Genomic DNA, 23,897 nt, shown 5'->3' with positions numbered 1-23,897 from the left:
ATATTCAATAAGGGTGACATCAGTTTTGGCTTGTAGCTTCAAGTAACTCCATCAAAACAGAGAGCAAGTTGTGTATAAAGGATCTTACTGATCCACAAGCCTTTCAATGAAAGGCTGGTTAATATTTACTTTCTTGTTAAGTTTTGTTTTGTTTTGTGGCACTGGAGACCACGCCCAGGGACTCATTGAGGTTTTAATTTGCATTTTCTTCCTTTAAAACATAATTCCAACGTCCCTTCTTCCCTCAAACCTTTAATTCATTTATGACTCACTCCTGGAGAAGAGGCTCTTTGTATTCAAGCAATCTGTGGCTCTACTCTCACTAAACATAAACTGTGTTCTGAGTACCAAAGGCATTCATTAGTGTGTCCATCAGGGTTACTAGCCACTTTAGCTTTAAACTGAATTTCTGAGTTACATTGGTGAAAAATTATTAAAAGTCCGCAACATGTTTAAAGATATATATGAAGCCCTAGGACTGATGATTACTGGCTAAAGAATGAGGTGTTATTCATGAATCCCCCCCCCCAAGAGGAAGGCATAAAAGATACATATTAAAATCTTGGGATAAGAAAATTATTCTTCTAGTATACTCTAGTATTACCAGGTATTAAAGCAGTTTTGGCATTCAATCCAATGTAAATGGAGACTGCTCATTCATTTCCCAGACGCCCAGACCAAAATAATCACATAGAAGCTATATTAATTACAACACTGTCTGGCCTATTAGCTCAGGCTTCTTATTAACTAACTCATATCTTAAATTAACCCGTTTCTATCAATCTGTGTATCACCAAGAGGCTGTGGCCTACCGGAAAGGTTCCCGGCATCTTTCTCCTTTGGCAGTTACATGGTGTCTCCCTGACTCTGCTTACTCTCTCTCTATATATATCTCTGTTTGGATTTCCCACCTGGCTTTATTCTGCCCTGCCATAGACCGAAGCAGCTTCTTTATTAACCAATGATAATAAAATATATTCACAATATACATCAATTCAATATGCTGACTTAAAAGTTTTGTGGGGTTGGGGGCATCATTATTTAGAAATTTATCTTTATTTAGGATTCTTATGCATTACCTAATAGTAGTAACTTTGGTACATGCTTTTTAAATTGTTTATTTTTGTTTTTAAAGTTATTTTATTTTTTCATGAAGCACCATTGTAGGTAGTGTGGTGTAGGTACTGAGAGAGAAAAAAAAAAAAAAAACAGTGGGAAGTAGGGGTCCTGGTTTACCACTTAAATTCTAATTTTCCCAGAGCTTCTAAGCAGGGCTTTAACAAAGAGCTATTTTAAACTACAAAGCAAGGAGAAGACAAGTTCAGCTGCTATGAAATCTATGACCCAGGGCCTGCATTGGGGTTCTACAGCACAAACAGTGAGCTCTTATTTGAATGTCTCAGTAATCTGACCCCTAAGGTTCAATAAGCAGGTATAGCTTGGCACATTAGTATCTGTTTTTAAAGGACAAAACTTAATTTATAGCTTTTTGAAATTAAGTATGATGACTTTTTAAAGTTCCCATATCTGATTTTCAATTACTAGTAAATCTTATTTCTCTATAAATATACATAGCATCCCTGGAGATAAAACAGCAACAGTCCACACTCATCTCGGAAATGTAGCACTTAGGTTTCTTTAGGTGGCACTGAGGGAGAAGGAGGACACATCCCTGCTTGTCTTCACCGCTGTTTTTGATTTCCTCTGCTCAAGGAAACAGCTGGATCCTGGTGGAGCAATGGGTTCTGAACCACTGAAGCTGTACTCTCCTCTGCTCCCTACTCTCAGCCTTGAAATCTAAGTCTTAAAGCCACAATGGCCACTGGAGGGGCAGAATGGCAGCCTCCATAGACGCTTCATCCCCAAAGGATTGCCATTATGGGGCTCAGCTAGGAGTTCCCTGGAAACCATGGTCATGGGCCAGCGCTGTTACCACATGTTTGCCTAAACCAGTGGCAGATGGCTGACCCTGCAGTTCCCTGTCGTGATGACAGCTGGGAAAGCAAGAAGCCCACCAAAGTCCACAGAAAAGAAAAAGCTAAGGAACACCATATCACAGGCAGCTTCACTCAACCCCAACGCATTGAAACAGCCACCAGCACACAAAATAAGCTCCTTCATTACAAATGATCTCACATATTCCTATGACTTTACTCTAATATGTTGGTAATTTCAGATCTCTGACTCCAGTGCAATCTTCCATAAATCTAGCCTGTTACGCTATTTTTATGGCAATTAGAAGCATGGTGTGTCACTAGGAACCTCAGAGTCAGCTTGATCCAGTCTCTCCTTTTAGAAGCTATGTGACTTGATCTAGTAACGTACAACTAAATACCACTTTAATTCATAGTTTCTAGAAAGATGGAAATGTTCCATCCCTCTAAGGCTATGATAAGAATGAAGAACACAATGCACAGACCAGGCCTGGCTCAGCTTGGCACATAGCAAGGGCTTAGATGATGGCTGTTTTCATTTTTACTGCCTCTAATGACACATTCCCAAAGACTGGAAAATCATTTTTCTTATACTCTCTACCCTTAAATCCTAAACCTGTTGTTACCTCTGTTCTCTCTAGCGTACAGGACTCTTTTTGCCCTAAAGGAAGACTATCCCAGTCCACTAGTGTCAGTGAAACGTGAATGGAGGTCAGCATGGATTTGAATGGTACCAACAACCTACGAACATGGATCTCAAGAGAAGATAATGCAGGCAGAGCCACAGTTAACCTGTGATGGACACACAGCATGAGCAATAAAACTTTTGACTTACTGTTTAAAAGGATATTTATAGCCATAAAATTATGACTGCTGAGACTTGCCTTTCTTAGTGAGTGTTCTTGCCATCCCCAGACACATATCCAAAAGAAAAGCCTGGGAGATTTTATCCTCAGTTTGTCCTGACTTATTAATTAATTCTACCTACTTAATATTTCACAAATTATCACTAATTTGACCTTAACTCGGGTTCCCTTTGTGTTCACTATTTTCCTGGCTTTATGCCCCTTAAACATTTCATCCACATGCAACAGCCCACAGCCTCTCAAAGAGCCAGTTTTCAGGGATACTTAAGGGCGTGGCCAGGAACACCCCTTATTATACCAAACCAATCAGTCCCACCTTTACAGCCTCAACCATCTTATCCAATTCATATACACCAAGCAAGTATTTTCCTTTTTCTAAATCATTGGGTGTGGAGGAGAGGAGTAACCAATCAACTAAAAAATACGCCTACTGCTCAAAACTCACTGGCATTATTACAACCTGTTTTGCCTTTCATGTACCCTCTTCAGCAAAGCTCTCAGCCCAGGCTTCCTCGGAGCCCATGCTGCTATCTCATGCCTGTCAGCCTTCTTTGGGAAATACAAATAATAAAAAGCTTCAGATAATGTTATCAGCTTCTCTGTGTTCTCTTAGTCTTCAAAATAAAGCAAAAGCCTGTGGATGCACATCAGATGGGACACTTAGGAATAAAAGAGACTGTCTAAATGGAGACAATTATGATTAAGACCGTCCATAGGATGTGGTGAGTAGTTCTGCTTCTAGTGCTCGTGCTGAAGGTTAAATCCAGAACCTACTACAGGCTAAGCATATGCTTTATCACCAAACTACATGCCTGCCCAGCCTGAGATTATTTCCACCAACATCTTAAGAACATTCAATCCATTCAGAAGAAGAATGCATAGAAGCCAAAGAAGATAAATTTAAATTAAAAAACTGTTGAGCTACATGAGGGACCAAACTAACTGACCATCTCTGATGATGGCAGGATGCAGAGCTGAGCATCCCACTTGACAAGTTCACATCCCCTGAAATGAATTTCCAACAGCACGAGTCAGTCCTACGTGCTCTACTTCCTCCACCACTGAGGGGATCTCAGATCAAAAACAACCCACACACTGTGAAGACAGTTTGGCAGCTTCCTACAAACTAACATTGCTCTATAAGGTGACCCAACAGTCATCTCTCACCATACACTGTCAGCTCTGCACCAGAATGTTAAATACACACCTAAGTGTGCAAAACTCAAAGTAACTGAGGTAGGTTTCAAAAGAAGACTAGATAAATGATCTGTCCTACAGCAACCACACAATGGTTATTACACAATCATAAAACAGAAATGGGGCAATTAAACCACGAGAAGAAACTGTCCAGATCATTTTGTGAAGTCACAGTAACCAATCTGAAAAGGTTATATTACCAATTCAATTACATGGCATTCCAGGAGAGATAAAAGTACATTACACAGCAAGAAAACCAGTGGCTGCCAAACCTCAGGGACAGTGAAGGAGAGATGAACAGGGGAAATATGGGACTTCCTGGAGTTGAGAAGTTACTCTGTATACAATAATTTAAGAATGCTGTAGGTATATGTCAAAACTCACAGGACTATAGAGCATGGAGCATGAACCCTAACCCTGACAAATTATGAGGTTTTGGTAGCTGAGGAACTTCATGTATTATCTAGTGATGTCATTTGGGTTGTAATTTTTATGTTAATATTTAACACCCGTGCTAACAGTGGGAATAACTGAGGAGGTGATGTATTAGAACTCTCTATACAGTCACTCAGTTTTTCTTACGAGTCTAAAACTGAATTAAACCCTTCATCAAAAAAAAAGTCCTTTTTGCAACAAATGGAGACTCACAGAAAACCATTAACAGATCAAAGTGCAGAAAACAAGGACTGAATGGTGGTCAGACCCAAATGATATAGCTATAACATAGTTCCTGAACCTCAAGTTCAGGGATCAACACAAAAGAGGGGGCAGGATTTTGAGAGCCATAGAAATAGGAAGATTATTGTGAAGTAGTTGTCTCCTAGAAATGCCAGAAACGCTACACTCAACAAGTCTCATCAACATGGCTGCCTAAAAAAGACCTGAACAATGACAACACCAATGGACATGAAAGCGAAAACTTGAGGGCCCTCACCCTAACCAAAGAATTATGGACAAGAACTGGGAAATGTTCTGAATGGGAGAATCGTCTTCCCAAGAAAGAATTCTCCCAACTGGTTATCTAACATCAAGAGGTCAGCTCTGAGATCACACTCATTCAGTATGGACAGTATGTGCGTGTGTGTGTGCATGTATGTATGTGCGTGTGTGTGAATTACATGGGAGGGTTGGAGGGAGGAAAAGGAAGAGTGAAATGATGTTAACTATATTGCAATTTCAAATGAATAAAATTATTATTAAAAACAAAATAAAAATCTATTACTAACTGGGTGTGGTGGTGCACACCTTTAATTCCAGCACTCAGAAGGCAGAGGGTAGAAGAGCTCTGTGGATCTGAAGACACACTGGCCTACATAGCAAGTTCTAGGCCACTCAGAGCTACACAGTGAGACCCTGTCTCAAAAAGAAAACAAAGAAACAAAACCTCCTAGTAAGAAGACCAAGCCCAAACAGACTCAGCTGTGCCAGTCAGAGGAGGGGATGCCTATCGCTGCTTCTCTAAAAGCAGCACTAGATGTCAGGAGAGTCCCACTACAATTCACAAGCCAAACCCACTACAACTACTGCGACACAGCAGGCTGTCTACACAAGGAGGGAACAGACAAAATATTTCTGAGGGAGCAGACAACTTAACAGACAAATAGAAGAAAGTTAATGTGATCCCGGGAGATACAAGGGAAAGCATGCCACTGAGAAAGTCTGGACAACACAGAGGATCTGTGGCTGAGTACTTCCCACACCGTCCCTGCACACGGCAGAGTACAGCTTGCTGCTTTTCCAGGCTCCGAATGATGTCAGCTCGCAGGTGAGCTCTGACTTGGCTTATTAGTCAGTTTTTGAACCAATATTAAGAACATCACTGTCACCAGGTAGTGGAGGCGCACACCTTTAATCCCAGCACTTGGGAGGCAGAGGCAAGTGGATCTCTGTGACTTCAAGGTCAGTCTAGTCTACAAAGTAAGTTCTAGGACAACCAGAAGTGTTACACAGAGAAATCTGTCTCAAAAAACAACAAAAACCAAACCAAAACAAAATAAAACAAAAAAGAACATCCACTGTCAAGTCTCCCTGTTACACAGTTTTTAAGGGTATCTGTTCGTTTCATGCATGTAAGTGTTTTGTCTGTATAGACCACTCCCCCATGTTTCTGCTTCAGCATGGACTATTCTCGACAACCACTTACACCACTACTGCTACTCCATAGCCCCAGTGCTCTCAGATTTTGAGGAATGTTTACCAAGAAGTGAACCAAGGTGTAGGCCACTGTGGCGATGTACTGTGTCTTCCCTCAGCAGAACACACAGCGAGAGCAGCCAGGGCAGCGTACTATGATCAGCTGATTACAGTCAGACTGAATTCAGTGACTGGCCTCAGACAACCAATGTTAACAGCAATCTGTCGGAGACTCATAAAAGTACATGAATACCTGCCACAACTGTGATTACTCCGGGAGGAGAACCCTTTAAGAGGCTTCCATCTGACCCTGAAAACCAAGTTAGCAAAGGAAGGTGATGCTAAGAAAGTGTGTGAGCTTTCTCACGGAGGACTGGACTGAGCTCCCAAAGTCCAACTGAAGAGTGAGATGAATGAGAATATGAGCAAAGAGGTCAAGACCACGATAGAGACACCCAAAGAAACAGTCTACCTGAGCTAATAGGAACTCACCAACTCTGGTCTGACAGCAAGGAAACCAGCATAGGACCAAACTAGGAACTCTGAATGTGGGTGACAGTTGTATGGCTGGGGCAGACTATGAGGCAGACTGTGGGGCCACTGGCACTGAGGCCAGGATTTAACCCTGCTGCTTGTATTGGCTTTTTGAAACCATTCCCTTTGGAGGGATACCTTGCTCAGCCTAGATATAGTGGGCAGGGCCTTGGACCGTCCCCAAAACAATGTGCTAGACTTTGTTGACTCCCCATGGGAGGACTTACTCTCTCTGAGGAGTAGATGAGGGGAGGGAGGTGGTATGGGGGGGAAAGGTTGAGGCAGCGGGAGGAGGGAAGGCAGTAGGAACTGGGAATGGTATACAAAATGAGAAAAGACAGCTTTTTAAAAAATAAATTAATTTTAAAAAAAGAAGTGTGTGAGCACATGTAACAACAAAAATCAAGACAGTCACCTTCCTTGTCGTGTTTGCACAGGACAGTAAAATCTAGCACACAAGTGTATTACTACTGGTTATTCAATGGCAAAGAGAATAGCCCCTTAGATATAAGAGAACAATAATTATAAGACATGAGGTAACATACATTTCCATCTCCTTACCTGTTGTGTTCCATCTGCACTTACAATAGGGGCAGACAGAAGAGAGATGTCGCTACTTAAAATCTGAGCTGTGTCTAGCAATGGCGGGTGTTCTGCCATTATCAATAAGGCATCAATACACCGGATAGCCCTCCAACTCTGCAAAACAAAAAGACATGGCCACTGTTGTTTACATCCAGAGAACACATTAAAACACACTCAGGAATTGCCTCACTAACAGGCATACTGTCCAAAGGAATCTAAAAAGACCTCCTGACTACTTTTATTCAGTCAACTCTTTGAGAAATGTATTCCTTACAAACTGACCAAGGTACCTATTAGTACACTGTATATTCTAAACCCAGAATATTCTGTATATTCTAATACCAGAACCGCTATTTAAATTCATGTCTGTCTCTCCACCCTTCCATCCCAGATAGTGGGTATTTAATTTAAGAATCATCATTTAATCTATACCCTATGATAGACATCAAACTCCAATGGCTGAATGAGGCAATTCTACCTCTGACACTCTGACATTTTTCTTTCAGCAGACAAGGTAATTACAAAGACCCAATCTTCCTGTCATCCTGTTTGCCTTGAGGCACTACACAAAAAGAATTACAATTTTTCATTGAATCCTCATACAAAGTAAAACAGTTTTAAAAAACAAAAGAGAGAACTTGTTCAGGATTAGAATAAGAACCTTCAAGTTTTAAGTTTTAAGCTCTTACATTATCCATTCATCTGCTTTCATTATTCTTTCATGGGCGAGAACAACTTTACAGCAAAATGAACCCTTCTGTTAATGAAAGGATGCTTGCACGCATTTAGAACCCTTTAGTGGTAGATGCGCTAGCACTCACATGGCAAGGGGGGTGGCAGGGATTAGTCTACACAGCATGAACCAATAAAACATCAGCAAACTGAGCCAACAGAACAATCATACATGTTACTAAATCTAGGCTGAGCTGTAAAATAAACATTTTGAATGCTGCAGCATTCACGAATTCAATGCCAAGGGGCAAGATATTCAACTTCCATAGTTGAAATTCACAATTTTTTTTTAAATTTTAAGCTGTTAAATCTTCTCAAAAACTCTTAAAGTTGATTCAACTTGAAAACAATTTTCTGTATTAGAAACTGCTCTGAGACTTTACAAACTGTATTCAACATGGTACTTATTGATGATTTCATACTGAAAACCCTAATAAGGTACATCTTATATCATTAGCTGTCTTATGAAAAGGCATGACACTTAAACACAATGTTTCTATTACATACACATGCAGAAGAAAAAAATAACTTCTAGCATAATATGCACTCCTAAATTACTTAGAGATGATAAAAACCCAACACTTTGAATCACATAAATAATTTCTCCATGAAATTTACAAAGAATTATAAGGCAACATAGAGTCATGTGATATTTTGACTCTTAAAAGTCTTACAATTTTATTACATAAGAGCAAAACATTTCCAGAAAGTAAACTCACAAAGAAAGATTCTGTAAGTGCTTTCTTTCGTTTTCTTCCTTCACTCCCCCATCTCTGTCTCCTAATTATAGTGGCAATGAACTTTTATTCATTAACATATGGACTCTTAGTGTCATACAAGCTAGACTCCAACCCTCCTCTGCTGTGGAACCTGGATACCTAGGGTCACAAGTGTCTGCCTTCCTCCTCCTCCTCACTGCGCTCATTTTTTTCCCTTTTCTCCTGGGTGTGTGTGTGTGCGCGCGTGTGCATGCACATGTACACGCGCTGTGGCACGGATTAAACATGAAAGGTCCACCTTTAGTCGCTGGTTCTAGCCTTACCAGCTGGAACTGTGTCTCCTGCTATTCATCACTGTCTACCACCAGGCCAGCTAGCCCATGAGCTTCTAGGTATTCTTGTCTCCGCCTCCCATCTCCCACAGAGTGCTGGGATTACAGATGCATCTGGGATCTGAATTCAGGTCCTCACACTTTACCCACTGAGCCATCTCTTAAGCTCTCTTTTCTGGTATTTTTGTTTGGTTTGTTTTTGTTGTTGCTTTTCAAGACATGGTTTCTTTGTGCAACAGTCCTGGCTGTCCTGGAACTTATTTGTAGACCAGGCTGGTCTCAAACGAGGGCAGTACTGTGCACTACCTCTAGAATTGTTTTTTCTTTTTTCTTTTCTTTTTTTTTTTTTTTTTTTGTATTTTGAGACTACATAGTATTTCAGTTTTGCTATTTTGTCCTGCCCATATACCTGAGTGTCATCAAATTCATGACAATCCTTCTCTCTCTGGTTCTCAAGAGATTACAGTCATGCATCACTAAGTCTAACTTCATTTTTCTTAGTAAGAATGTCTGGATAGACGGCTAAGTGATTAAGAGCACTGGCTCTTCCAGAAGACCAGGGTTCAGTTCCCAGCACACACACGGTGACTCATAATTGTGTATACCTCTAGTCTCACAACATACCAAAGCTTTATTTATAAACTTGTTTCCTGTAGGACCATATCCATCTCCTCACATGCAAGGACGATGGGCTTTAAATTTATAAACTTTAGCCCTGCAACTCAAATATTGTACTCGATAGCTTACACTCTGTGCAGAAATTGTCAACTTCATTCACTCTAATCCAATTTTGCTACTAACATTCTACATCCTCATCTTGTCTTAGGACCCAAACCAGCTGCTGTTGTAGTGACACATCTCTTTCCCTTCTTATTATGTAATATCTAATGTATGCAGAAAGAGTAGGAACGGTGTGGTAACTGTTGACGTCCTGGAGTAAACAGCCCACCTCTGTTTTCAAACTAAAAGCACATGAGCATGCTTCATGCTCTAACTAACAATGTAGAACATACACTGGCTAAAAACTACCCTGCAAATCTGTGCATTTTTAATAATATCTGTATAAAAGTAAAGACGACTCCAGTATATCACTATCAAAATTACTTCTAAAATGTATCACAATTGAGTATGTTCATAGACATGGGAAAAGTAAAAGATGTTCCAAATAAGGTATAGAACATACTTCTCAAATTATAATGGAAAAATAATTTCAGAATTTCATTAAGAGCTACATTTAACATAGTTGAACAAATGCTTTTGTAGTATGATTTGGCATCTCTTGGGTATATTCCCAAGAGTGGAATTGCTGGATCCTGAGGTAGGCTGACTCCCAATTTTCTGAGAAACCGCCACACTGATTTCCAAAGTGGTTGCACAAGTTTGCATTCCCACCAGCAATGGATGAGTGTTCCCCTTAGTCTACATCAACATTATTTGTAATAGCCAGAACCTGGAAACATTCTAGATGCCCCTCAACTGAAGAATGGATAAAGAAAGTGTGGCACATTTACACATTAGAGTACTACTCAGCAGTAAAAGACAATGACATCTTGAATTTTACAGGCAAATGGATGGAAGTAGAAAACACTATCTTGAGTGAGATAACCCAGACCCAAAAATATGAATATGATATGTAGTCACTCATTAGTGGATTCTAGGCATAAACAAAAGACATTGAGCCTATAGTTCATGATCCTAGAGAAGCTAAGTAATAAGGTGAACCCAAAGAAAAACATATATAGATCCTCCTGGAAACTGGAAGCAGACAAGATTGCCAGGCAAAAGTTGGAAGCATGGGGTGGGGAGAGGGGAGAGGGGTACAGAGAAGAGAGAGGGGAAGAAAGGAGTTGGGGAGAGCTTGGGGGAGTGAGATGGTTGAGATGGAGGAAGGACAGTTATGGGAGCTGGGAAGGAGATATCTTAATTGAGGGAGCCATTTTGGAGTTGGCAAGAGGCTTGGCTCTGGAGGGGTTCCCAGGAGTCCACGGTGATGACCCCAGCTAGGACCCTGGGCAGTGGAGGAGAGGGTGCCTGAACTGGCCTTGCCCCGAAATCAGACTGATGACTATCTTGAATATCACCATAGAACCGTTGTCCGGCGATGGACGGAGACAGAAACAGAGACCCACATCAGAGCAGTGGACTGAGCTCCCAAGGTCCAGCTGAAGGGGGGAAGGAGGGAGAATATGAGCATGGAAATCAAGACCAAGAGGGTATGGTTCATCAACTGAGACAGTGTGCATGAGCTAATGGGAGCTCACCAACTCCAACTGGACTGGGAATGAATGAGCATGGGATCAAACTGGACCCTCTGAATGTGGTTGACAATTGGGGTAGACTGAAGGGCCAATGATAATGGCATTGGGATTTGTCTCTATGGCATGTACTGGCTTTTTGGGATGCTATTCTCTTTGAATGCATACCTTCCTAAGCCTGGAAGTAGTGGGGAGGGCCCTGGACTTTCCACAGGGCAGGATGCCTTGCCCTCTCTTAGGACTGGTGGGGGATGGGGGGAGGATGGGGGGGCGTGGGAGGGAAGTGGGAGGAGGGGAGGAAGTGAGAATTTTGATTGGCGTTATTTATAAAGTAATTTTAAAAAATAAGCAATATTCAAAAGAGAGCTACATTTAAAAATGTCTTTAATGGGATGAAATGTAAGCTGCAGACTAAGGAGATAGTTACAACACAGACACCTACAGGAATTCAAGGTGCTAATAAACAAAAAAACTCAAAATCATTTATTGGTTAGAAAAGTAATTAAAACTTAGAATGGCATGACATATGACTGGATAGGTACCTTTGGGATGAGAAAACCTGTATAAGACTGACAATGTCAAGTGGTGGTGAGACTGTGGAGTACCCAACAAAGTCCTAAAATCATCCTGAAAAAAATCATCGTACAGTATCTACCGGTCTGTTTCTGATACCAGGGTTTGAAGCCAGGTCCTTGACCAAGCTAGGCACGCATATTACCACCTACATCTACAGTCCAATCTACAGATGCAGGTAGTCGATACTCTATTCATGATCTAACTAGAGATTCACAGCATATGCCCAAAAGTAATGGATGCACGTGTGGACCAACACAAAAGTACAAGAACTATAGCAACATGATTTGCTAATAGTCTTTTAAAACCACGTACAATCTCTATACAGTCCTTAGAAATCATCCAAACTATTCAATAACTATATAAACCAAGGAAAGTGATTCAGAAAATGTGAGTAAAATTTCACAAATACAATGTGAGTGAGAAGTAAAGAGAATATACTATTCAACTGCATAGGAAATTCAAAAATAGAATCAATCCAGTGTAAGCAATCAGCACATCAGCTACCTTTGAGGAGTTACTATCCAGGCTGGAGGCAATTGCTGGGATACCGACTCTGCTGTGTCTTGACCCAGGGGTTATTACATGGTCACAACTACTGAGCTATAACCATCGCATGCTGACCATTCCTGTACTGCTCTGTATGTGTTATTTGTCAAGAAACTAATGTTTGAAAGTTAAAATAACTACCTGATCATCTCAGATCTTCCAGGAGAAGCATTTGATATATTCAATATTCATTTATGAAAAACTGAAAACTGGAAACACAAGAAAAAATAATAAAATACTACATATGAAAACCCACAGGGAAGATATATACTCGTTTTTCAAGACGGCACCTCTCTGTGTAGCCCTGACTGTCCTAAAACTCTCTCTGTAGACCTGGCTGGCCTCAAACTCAGAGATCCACCTGCCCTGCCTCCCAAGTGATAATTCAGAATACTTATTTCAAATAGTATTTCACTTATTATACAGATATTATATATTTATTGCATAACATTTTCAGCTTCATAAAGACAACTTCTTTCAAGTTATATCATGCACTTTGAACTTCATTTTGAACTATGCTCATCCTCTATATATTCATCCTCTATACTATCTCCACGTAAGCCCCCTCCTCCTTTCCCACAGGTGCTCCTTCTCTTCCTCCCCCACTGTCTCTTCTGCTTTCATGTCATTCATTCATTCATGTGTGTGTACATATACATAGCATAAATATAACATATGTAATAAATACAAGCAAATGTTTGTGTGTTTCTATATAAAGTCTAGATCCACAAGTAAAAGAAAACATAGTATTATCGTTCACAGTTAATATGCTGAGCATCCAACTGGTTCACTATTTGTATTGTTCTTTGTGCTTGTATTTCAAAATTTCTACTATAATCTTTACTATCTCTCCATTCAGTCTGGCTCCCAGTTGCACACTCTGGAGCAAGTGCATCTGTACACACATGCACACCCACCCCACAACCACACATACCCAAAGAAATGCTTACATTGTAATCCCTAGTTCCTTGTATCTTGTAGTTCTGTTTCCATTCAATTCTAGGATTTTTCTTTTAAAAATTCTCTCATTTTTAAAGGATTTTTTATTTATTTAATTTTTTTTCATTTTACATACCAACTCCAGTTCCCCCTCCCTTCCCTTCTCCCACCTCACTCCTTCCTACCTTCTCATTTTCTTAATGATCCAATCAATTCTGTGCTATTCCATGATTTTGTGTGTGCATTCAGTAATTTCCCTTGCTGATTTCTAGTTTATTAAAATGTGATCATTTTAGAATATATTAAAGTACTTCAATTTCCTGGTACTCTTTTGACTTGCTTTGTGGTCTAAATTTCCATGGGCTTCTGAGAAAAAAAAAAAAGTGTATTTTGCAATGTTTGGATACAATATTCTGTTGATGCCAGGCTGTGGTGGTGCACACCTTTAATCCCAGCACTCCAGATGAAGAGGTGGGCAGATCTCTGTGAGTTCAAGGCCAGCCTGTTCTAGAAGAGCTAGTTCCAGGACAGGCTCCAAAGCTACAGCGAAACCCTGTCTCAAAAAACAAAACTAAATATTAACAAAAAAAAAAAAAAAAAAAAAAAAAACAGGGCTGGAGAGATGGCTCAGCGGTTAAGAGCATTGCCTGCTCTTCCAAAGGTCCTGAGTTCAATTCCCAGCAACCACATGGTGGCTCAAAACCCTCTGTAATGAGGTCTGGTGCCCTCTTCTGGCCTTCAGGCATACATGCAGAAAGAATATTATATGCATAATAAATAAATAAATAAATATTTTAAAAAACAATATTCTGTTGATATTTGTTAAGTCCATTTGATTTATAGTATCATTTAATTCTACTGATACTTGTGTTTGTTTGCATGACTTGGTCTATTCATGAGAGCAGGATACCCAGTTTACCAGCTTCCATGGTACTGAGGTCAGCCTGTGCCTTTATATCCACTGGTATGTGTCTTATGAAATAGGGTATGTCCATATTCAGTGCCTGTACATTTAGAATTGAAGTATCCTCTTGAGTGACTGTCCCCTTTAACGGTATGGCTATCTTTATCATAATTTTAGTTTGAAGTCTCTGTCCGCTACTATTTCCAGGCAGGACGTAGATGGGTCCCGGTTTCCTTGCTATTGTTTTGTTGTTACTTGAAACAAAGTGAGGCACTGGCTGTCCTGGAACTCATAGAGATCCACCTGCCTCTGCCTCCTGAGGGCTGGGATTAAAACTGTGCACTACCACGTCCTGCTTGGGTCTGATGTTTTAATCCAAGCTATGAAACATTAATTTTCTTCTAATTAGAGAATTGACACTATGAACACCCAGTAATGAAAACTATGCATTATATGTTTTTGTAATATCTGGTATTTTCCAAATCATTTGCTAATCCTAGTGAGTATAGTCTCTCCTGTGGGTTCATAAATGTTTATCTCTCTATTCAGTGTGTATAATCCCTGCAAGGATCTTCCCTGGTGCTAAGTAGCCATAAATGCCTTTATCATAGAAATCTTTTCTTTCTTCTTCAATTATTAAGGACACGCTGCTAGGAGTAGTACATCTGGTTGGCAGCTAATGTCTTTCAGAGCTTGATCTATCTTGTTCTTTATGCTCATGGCTTTTAGAGCTTCTGTGCTAGTTTTCCTTCTGTTGCTGCACTAAAACACTGACAAAAAACAACTTTCAGGAGAAAAAGAGTCATCTGGCTTACACTTCCAGGTCACTGAGGGAAGTCAGGCACAAACTCAACAGGAACTTCAAGGCAGCTTGCTTGCTATTCCGTGCAGCGTTACCTCTAACCAGGACACTCATTCACAGCTAAGGAAATACACAGAAATCATGGGGGAATGTTCCTTTCTGACTCATTTGCTTGCTTATTCTCATGCTCATGCATAATTACTTTCCTTGTATAGCCCAGACCACCCTCCTAGGGAATGACACTATCCACTGTGGGCTGGGCCATCCTATGTCAATTAACAAGTCAAGAAAAACCCCTAAGACATTGCCGTCAGATCAATGTGATCTAAGGAATGCCTCACCTGAGGGAGATTCCCAGGTGAATTCTAGGCTGTGTCAAGTGGACATTTAAAGCTAACAAGGGCATCCACTGTTATCCTGATGTATCTACCTTTCCTTATATGTTCCTGCTGTTTCTCTGACCGCTCTCAATATTCTTTCTTTATAGTTAGTGTTTAAAGCATACTATGATGTAGCAGATTCTTTTTTGATCCTATTCATTTGGTTTTCTAAATGCCTCCTTTATTTGATAGCATTCTTTTTTGGAAGAAAAAAATTTGGAAATTTTTTCTGCTCTAGTTTCCTGACTACATCTTCACTCCCTTCTGCTGGTTGTTCTTGTCTTATACCCATGACCGTTTATAGTGTCCCATATATCTCACCTGGTGCTCATGCTTTCCTATTTATTCCATTTTTGTCATTGTCCGAGAATTCTAATTCATTGAGCTTGGATATTATCTTCCATTTGATTCATTACTGGTAAGGTTTCTCACTAAATTTTTATCTCATTTAATGAGATTTTAATTTCCAAATTTCAACTTTTTTCAGTATTTCTGCCTCTACCTACTTAATTCCTCTTTCATGCTCTGAATTGAGTTCCTTATTTCATCTAGCTGTTTATGTTCACTTTGAGCAGGTCAAGAAGTTTATTCATATCCTCTTGGATTGTATTCAACATTCTTATAATTATTCTTTTGAGTACTTTGTTGGAATTTTCATCTAATTCACTCTCACTGGAGTCAATTACTATGGAATTAATAATTTTAAGCAGCCATGTTGCTTTGACTTTTCATATTTCTTGTGTTTCTATTTTGGAACTTGTCTGGGATTAGGTTAGTTGGAAATTTTTCAATCAGATTTTTTCTTTCAGTAAGGATTTACAATGTTCAAATTGGACTAGAGTGTAGTAGGGTTGAGATTTTAATTTCCCCATAATGACTCCAACTTTTGACGCCCATATTCAACGCAATTACAGAAGAACAGTTAGGCAACCAAGAAAAAAAAAGGCATTTTTTTAAAAAAAAAGTACAATGATCTGTGTTATCAGATACTGTGATATCTGTAGAAAATGTGAGGATTTCACAAAAGATAATAAAAATGACCAAAATTCCAGGATAGAGAATCAATGCAGAAAACTGAGTTGTTACTATGTACTAATGATGGATAATTTGAGAAAGAAATCAAGAAGACTCAATTTGCAGTAGCACCAAAAGAATAAAGATGAGTTCAGGGGCACAGTTCAGCAGAGAAGAGCGCTAGTCACACAGGCCTGGTGCCTGATTTCAGTCTCCAGAAGTATTGAAGAGCTACGAGGGTAACAGCACACATCTGTAACCCCAGCCCTCTCGTGTCAAGATGGGAGGCAAAGACAGGAATCACCTGGAAGCTCTTAGGCCAGTTGGCCTGGAATATGGAGCACAAGCCAACTGCAGAAACAAGACAGCTGTTCTCTGACCTCCACACGTGCACTATGGCATATGCACAAGCACACACGCACACACAATAAATACTTAAGCTTAGTCAAGGGGTAAGACTTGCACCCTGAAACTACAGGGAAATAAGGAGAAAATACCCTATGCTCATATATTTAAAGTTTTATTTTGAATATTTCTAAAGTCTTCAAATGATCTACAGATTCACTGAAACAGCATATTTTCTACATTTTAAGGATGTAGAAAATTTGATCCTAAAATTCATTTTGTACTTCAAAGAATTGTAAACAGTCAAAACAATTTTGAAAGAGAAAAAAGACATAGGACATGCCCACTGTCCTCTAAACATATTAAAAATCTATGTGATAATAAACGCATACAGTACTGGTATAAAGAAAGCCAAATAGATCAATGAACTATAGACCTCAGAAATATTCTAACATATGATTAAACAATCTTCTATGAGTGCTATCTAAGACAATAAGATGGGAAAGAAAAACTCTTCAACAAATGATACCATGATAACTAATATATCCACACACAAAGGATGAATTTGGACTCATAATACAAACAAAACTTAATTCATAGTAGGTTAAGGATTTATATATAAGAATCAAAGCTGTAAAATCCCTAAGCAAAAATAAGCAAGGAAGTTTCATGACACTGGGTTTCTTATATGTGCCGTGCATACATGACAAAAGCATAAAACAGATATGGCACTGCTCAAGCATAAATGGTCACACTGCAGAGGACTCAATACAGAGGAAAAGACAACATTCAGAGCCCTTTAAAAAATTCAGAACTGCCATAGTGAGGCTACTATAACAAAACACAACACACTGGGTAGCTTAGACATGCTCACAGTTTTGGAAGCTAGAAGTCAGCTAGTGTGCTAGCCATGTGGCTCTTCGAGGACTGCTTCCTCTTTCAAACAGCTATCTCCTCTGTGTTTTCTCCTGAGGGAGAGGAAGCTCCCATGACTCCTCCTCTTGTAAGAACATTAATTTCATCAGGGGAGCTCCACCTTTATGACCTCATCTTATGTCTCATTATCTTCCCAAAGCCCAGCCTCCTGACATCATAACATAGGGTTAAAGCATTCAAATAAGAATTTTAGAAATATGCATTCAAAACTTAACTGCCATTAACACTTCCCTAAATTTATGTCTTTTTCATTCTGTCCCAATGGTGCCAAAAGTTTTAATCTGTTCTAGTATTAATTGTAAAATCCAAAATTTCTTATTAGCGTCAACTACATTAAACACTGGGAAAAACTCATGATTTGTTCCAAGGCAATTCTTTTCCTTTGAACTTATGAACTCATTTAAATTGTGTGCTTACAACACACACACACACACACACACACGATAGATGCCTTACCTACAAAGAAAAAAAAAAGAAGTCTAAAACCAAGCAATACAAATGCCATTAGCTCTAAAGGCTTGAGCATAATGACCTTTGGTTTAATGCTCTGCTTTCCTGACCTACTAGGATTACTCACTCACACAGCCTTTACATAGTGGCCCATCCCTTTAGTGAAGTCTACCTATGCAGTTGGCAGGGCCCTGACATTAAGGCTCTACTGTGTGACAGTCCTTTAAGGCCCAAATGGGCCAGGCATAGTAAATGACACGATCTCATTATCTGAGAGGCTAACACAGGAAGATCACCATGACTTTCAGGCTACCCTGGGTTATATATACAGTGAGTTCCAGACCATCCTCAGCCACAGGATGGGCCTCAGAAGAAAAAAAAAAAAATTAAAAACCTAGGCAGCTGTTTAGACTACACCAGAAGTCACAGCCTAAAGAACTGTGACCCACGTTTGGGTCCTTCTTCCTTTGTCTTGGAGGACGGCACATGCTCAGAGCTTTTTCCATTTTGTCCTCTTCTGTTTCCTCCAGCTATGTGACTGCACTCTGCTGGTCAGGTTCATAGTGAGATGGCTGGGTCTGCTGTTACAGCCACTCTACTTTCCAAATGGTCAACTGGCCAAACTTTTAAGTGTTCTTTTCCCAAAAATGCTCTCTAGTCCGGCAATATTGTAGTCAAAATGTTCAACATCTTTAAGTTCTGGCCTTGTCTTGACAGTTCTTTTTTCTACTACCCCCTCACTTCTTTTGACTATGAGCAGCTAGGGAGAGCATTTCTTTCACATTTTCCTAGCATTCTCCTAAGTAAATACCCAACTGTATTTGTGGAAAAAACTTTTTATAAAATATCAAAGCATGAATACAATTCAGCCAAGTGTGTTGCCCTTTTATAACAAGGACCACCTTTCGCCATTGCCCGATAATATGGTTCTCGTTTTTACCCAAGACCTCATCAGAATGACCTTTACCAACCACACTTCTACAAAAATTCTGCCTAGGGTTGTGTGTCCAAGATGCGCATGTTCTCTATCTCTCCTCTTTTGTGAGTCCTCACTAGAATTACCCAGAGCAACACGTCAACTTTTCCAGCCCTACTCTGTACCATGCGAGAGTCACTTCCCCATTTTTAGGTTATTGCTACAGCAATACCCCGTTTCTTTGTACCAATTACTGTCTTACTCTGCGGCTACTATTGCAAAATACCACTGGCTAGGAGGCTCAGCAACAGACACGATTTCAAACAGTTCAGGAGTTGAAAAACTCCCAAACCATATTACAATGATGACCACATCCCCCAGTATAATCTGGAGACTAAATCTTAGAAAATATATAAAACATACCCTGTTTCTAACACTAAGGAAAGTCAGGGATGTATTTTTTTACGTTTATTTATTCATTTACAGTGCATACCCACATGCTATGACATAAATGTGGTGGCCAGACAACAACTCCTATGAGATCCTCTGGGAAAACAGCAAGTGTTCTTACCCATGACCCATCTGTCCGGCCCCAATAACACTGTTAATTTTAACCCAGAAGATTATTCAACTGAACATGTTCATTCTTATTATAAGAGCCGTAAGCGTTTCAGTGACTATTAATTCATCACCTGTGTTATCTCTGGTCACTGTCAAGAAACTGATTCTTCTTCTAAGTGTGATTGGGAAGTTTCTGCTTCTTTACAGTCTTAGTAATTCTGATTAACAGTGTTGGTCGATTTTCTTTTCCTGGGGAGATGTGAACAGCTGTCTATTTATTCCTGACACCCATGTCAGGCAGGAAAATGCTACCAGAACCACACAAATCTAGCCTAGGGATCAGTGAGTTTATTTGGGCTGTTTACAGTAGTGAGGGAGAGTGAGGAGTTAGGTTAGGAGCATGGATGACTCCAAGGCAGCTGCATCAGCAAAGTGTAACCCAGTACAGGTGATTTACAGCTGCTGCTCCCATGCAGCTTGCTGGCCCCATACCACTCGCAGGCAGCTCTGCTCCTCTAGTCGGAGTCTCCTCTCCCCAGTAACTGTCACTGCTTAGATGACTTTGTGATCCATGTCTGTTTCAGGAGCCTCCTGAGACTTAAGAGCTCTTCAAGGTTTGAGCCTTCTAAGTTTTGTTTGCTTCCTACGTCTTAGTGAGCCTCTCTAGGATGTTAAGTTTTAATTTGGAGGACACTGCTATACAATGGTCAGTTTTGCAAAGCTCACCTTGACAGCTGCTGAACAGTATATGGTTTCACAATTATTAAGCTTTGTTCTGAAATGTAGCTAAATAACTAAGCAATAATTTGACCTTTTGGGATCTTGCTTTTACAGGTCCTCATCTGTTTTCAGTCTAGAGTTAACTTCTCTGACCTCTGAGGCAAGTCCCAACAAACCCCCAGCAGCCTACTGCCTTCTGAATGATGAAGCTCTCTTCTCTGGGCACTTGCTGTTTCTGCCCATCTTAGAGACTATTAGATAAGACCATTCTAGGTGTCTCTTTTCTAGAAAAATGCAAATGCGCTCATTTATCACTACTCTTGCTAACTACTCAACGGTAACCATTTCAAGATTTCTGAAGTTTGTTTTCTATGCAGTTCTTCCATCTGAGATCTCTGACCAGGACATTATAATCTTCGTTGGATTCCTAGACTGCCAGCTTAGTCTCAAATCAGTCTACCACAAAGACTTGGGTTCCCCTGCCTGTAGTGTGTGCGATAATCTCCTCCAGGAAGCTCAACCGATCATAGGCTGATTTTGTTTTTCCTCTTTTGTCTGAAGTCTAATTTTTCAAGCTCTGCTGTTACAGGCATTTTGTCTAGTTTTTAGTTGTTTCAAGAAAAAAAGGCAAATCCAATCCTTTTTACTTTATCATGAAAAGGGGCCTACATTTGTGACTCTTTAGTGTGCCCAATAGCCAGTAGAAACAGATTTACTAGGACATACTATTACTTTAAATTATGACCTTTTTTAAATAGTATGCTTCAGCTATTACTAGTTGGAAGCCAGTATGCTCTTGATATGCCCTTACCTAAAAGAAAAACTGAAGCTATTTACTTACTTTGAGTAAATGACACAATTTCAGAGTAAAACTTAGGTTTATTAACAATCTCCAGAATGAGTTCTGCCAGAATGTGTCATCCATAAGCCAGAGTTAATACAATTTTGGAGTTACCTGGGGTCTCTAATTCAGGATTCTAAGACACCTGGTGGCGTGCAACAGGCAGGTAAGTACAAGCTATAGGGAAGAAAACTTGGCCACCTGTGGAGCTATCGTTAGTGCTCTCTTTAATTGGACTTGGATTTTGGGGTATCTTTAATCAGTCAAGGTTTTCAAGTATAAAAGATTTTATTTTAAATTACTGCACATTTTTAAATTATAAATTACTATCATTTAGTTTTATTATACTCATACGCTACTTTCAGGAGACAGTTGTTCAATTAATTGTAGACTGTATAAGGAAGTACATATGCAGCAACAATATTCCTGGCTTCCTATTATTCTTGTTGCTGTTATCTGAGACAGGGTCACACTGCAGGGCCATCTCAGTATCAAGTTCACGTTCCTTCTGGTTCAGCCTCCCGAGTGCTGGGGTTGCAGGTGTGTGCCAGGACAGCCAGTCTTGTTCACTGAGTGCACCCTTAGTGAAGTATCTGTGCTCATAAATGGGCAAATTTGGTTTGCACGGTGACATTCTATGAGCCACATGCTAGGAATTTATGCTACACCAATAACTAACAACTATTTTCATGGTGAGATAGCATTTTCATGTGTAGGGTGGTAATTAAAACTATGGTTTAGTAGGTTAAACCTTATGATAGTGCCATTTAAAGTAAAAAAACTGCCAAATATCAATTATATAATAAGCATATATTCATAGTCTTCCAGGGAAGTAAGAATCTACACTGACTGCAGCACACTTCTTAGAACTTATTCACCACATTCATCTGCACTTCTTTGTCTACTGGAAAGGAAAAATGGGGTACAAAAAGTAGGATGGGTGGGCTTTATCCCCAAAGGAACAGAAGCTTGGGGGTGGTGTTGAAAGCCACTATTATTACTTTCCTTAGTCAGACTCATTAAATACAATCTAATTATACATTCAGGAAATACAGTCAGTATCCATTCACCACAGCAAAACCACACTTAGGTACTAGAAATCTGGATAATTCACAAAGAAGGTTCAACGAAAAAGACATTACAGAAACACTTTCCGCCTGCGTAAACTGGTCACAGTTGCACACACTGTAATCCCAGAGCTCAGGAGACAAAGGCAGTAAGATTGCTGTAGGATGGAAGCCTTCCTAAGCTACATAGCAAATCCCTAGCTAGCTTGGGCTACAGAGCAAAACTCTCTCTCTCTCTCTCTCTCTCTCTCTCTCTCTCTCTCTCTCTCTCTCTCTCTCTCACACACACACACACACACACACACACACACACACACAAATCAAAATAAAAACAAGCAAAATAAACTATGGGGCATGAGAAACAAGCTATGGAGATGCGAGCAAATCCAACCCATTAAAGAACTGAGGACGGACACTAGTTTTATAGTATTGCCATTATTGACATAAGTGTCTGGTGTGAGTGTTGGGGTGGAGGGGCATCTGGGGCACCTTTAGAATCGAAAGGCATTCTGCTCTCATCTACAGACACTTATGCTACAGAGCATTCACTTTCTTGTAGAATTTCAAGCTACCAACCACGTCTTATCTGCGTGAATTTGAACTTGCACTAAAGCAGCCTTGCCCGACTCCCTAGCACATCAGCTGACAACACGACTGCTTGACTTCTCCATGAAAGCCGTGGTGCTGGGGTAGCTTAGCATCCTTAACATGGTTAACATGACAAACTGTTTGCAAAGAGCCATTTTATCACAAGAAAATCTTGTTCTGATGTTCTGTGAGCCAGAGCCTTTCTTGGTAGAACACAGTTAACAATGCAGTGCTTTCTAAAAGAACCAAATTCTGTAATAGACCTCTAACTATGCCTGGGCTAAGCGCTGCTTTCTCTAAACACGCCATTTCTCTCCATCCTGATTACTGAAAAGTCTTGCTTTATGTGTGACCCAGTGATTTCTCTTCCAAGTTCTAACATCAGTTGTCTAGAGCTCTGGGGTTGGCTCAGGGGTGCAGCACTTGTCTTTCCTGAGTCCCCTGACCTGAACCTCAGCTCTAAGAGAGGGAGGAGGAAGGAGCTCTGAAGGCTAAAGGGAGGCAGACCCACGGGGAAGATGAGGGTGTGTGAAAGATGGAAAACACTCGCACTTACAGTCTGTGTGTGGTCTAGGGCTTCCCAGTGGCCACAGTCACGCCGACACAAGCTACAGCCACAATGCCACAATTAACTAACAGGGTAAATGAGGAGGAAGAGAAAGTACTTGTTGCACAGGCATGAGGCCCAGATCCCCAGCACCTATGCAAAAAGTTTGCCAGGGCTGTCACCCAGGCAATTCCAGCACTGCCAGGGACAAAGACAGGAGGACTGTAGGGCTTGCTGGCCAGTCATCTGGCCTCTGGCTATCCAGTCTAGCCCCAGATCCAATGAGCGATTGTGTCTCAAAGGAATAAGGTGAGAATGACAGAGGAAAACACCCAGAATCCTCCTCTGGCCTCTACACATGTACTGGCATGTACAAACAAGCGTGTTCCACACACATGCAAATAAAATAATAACTTTGTCTTGGATATCAGTTAATTTATAAAAGTTAATTCTTACTTCTTTAAGTGCATTTTATCAC

General features: G+C 40.2%; 1 protein-coding gene across 1 annotated transcript in view; it reads right to left on the bottom strand.

The window, feature by feature from the left end:
* The window catches only part of Fndc3a (fibronectin type III domain containing 3A), a 136,155-nt gene that overhangs the window by 102,202 nt on the left and 10,056 nt on the right, over positions 1 to 23,897 (bottom strand). The window contains exon 2 of the mRNA XM_057785943.1: positions 7,226 to 7,363. Coding sequence (XP_057641926.1) covers positions 7,226 to 7,324 — 99 coding nt within the window. The 5' untranslated portion in view covers positions 7,325 to 7,363. The remainder of the gene's footprint in view (positions 1 to 7,225; positions 7,364 to 23,897) is intronic.

The sequence above is a fragment of the Chionomys nivalis genome, chromosome 12 (assembly GCF_950005125.1).
Source record: "Chionomys nivalis chromosome 12, mChiNiv1.1, whole genome shotgun sequence".
NCBI classification, from domain to species: Eukaryota; Metazoa; Chordata; class Mammalia; order Rodentia; family Cricetidae; genus Chionomys; species Chionomys nivalis.
This window is presented reverse-complemented; position numbering and strand designations above follow the sequence as displayed.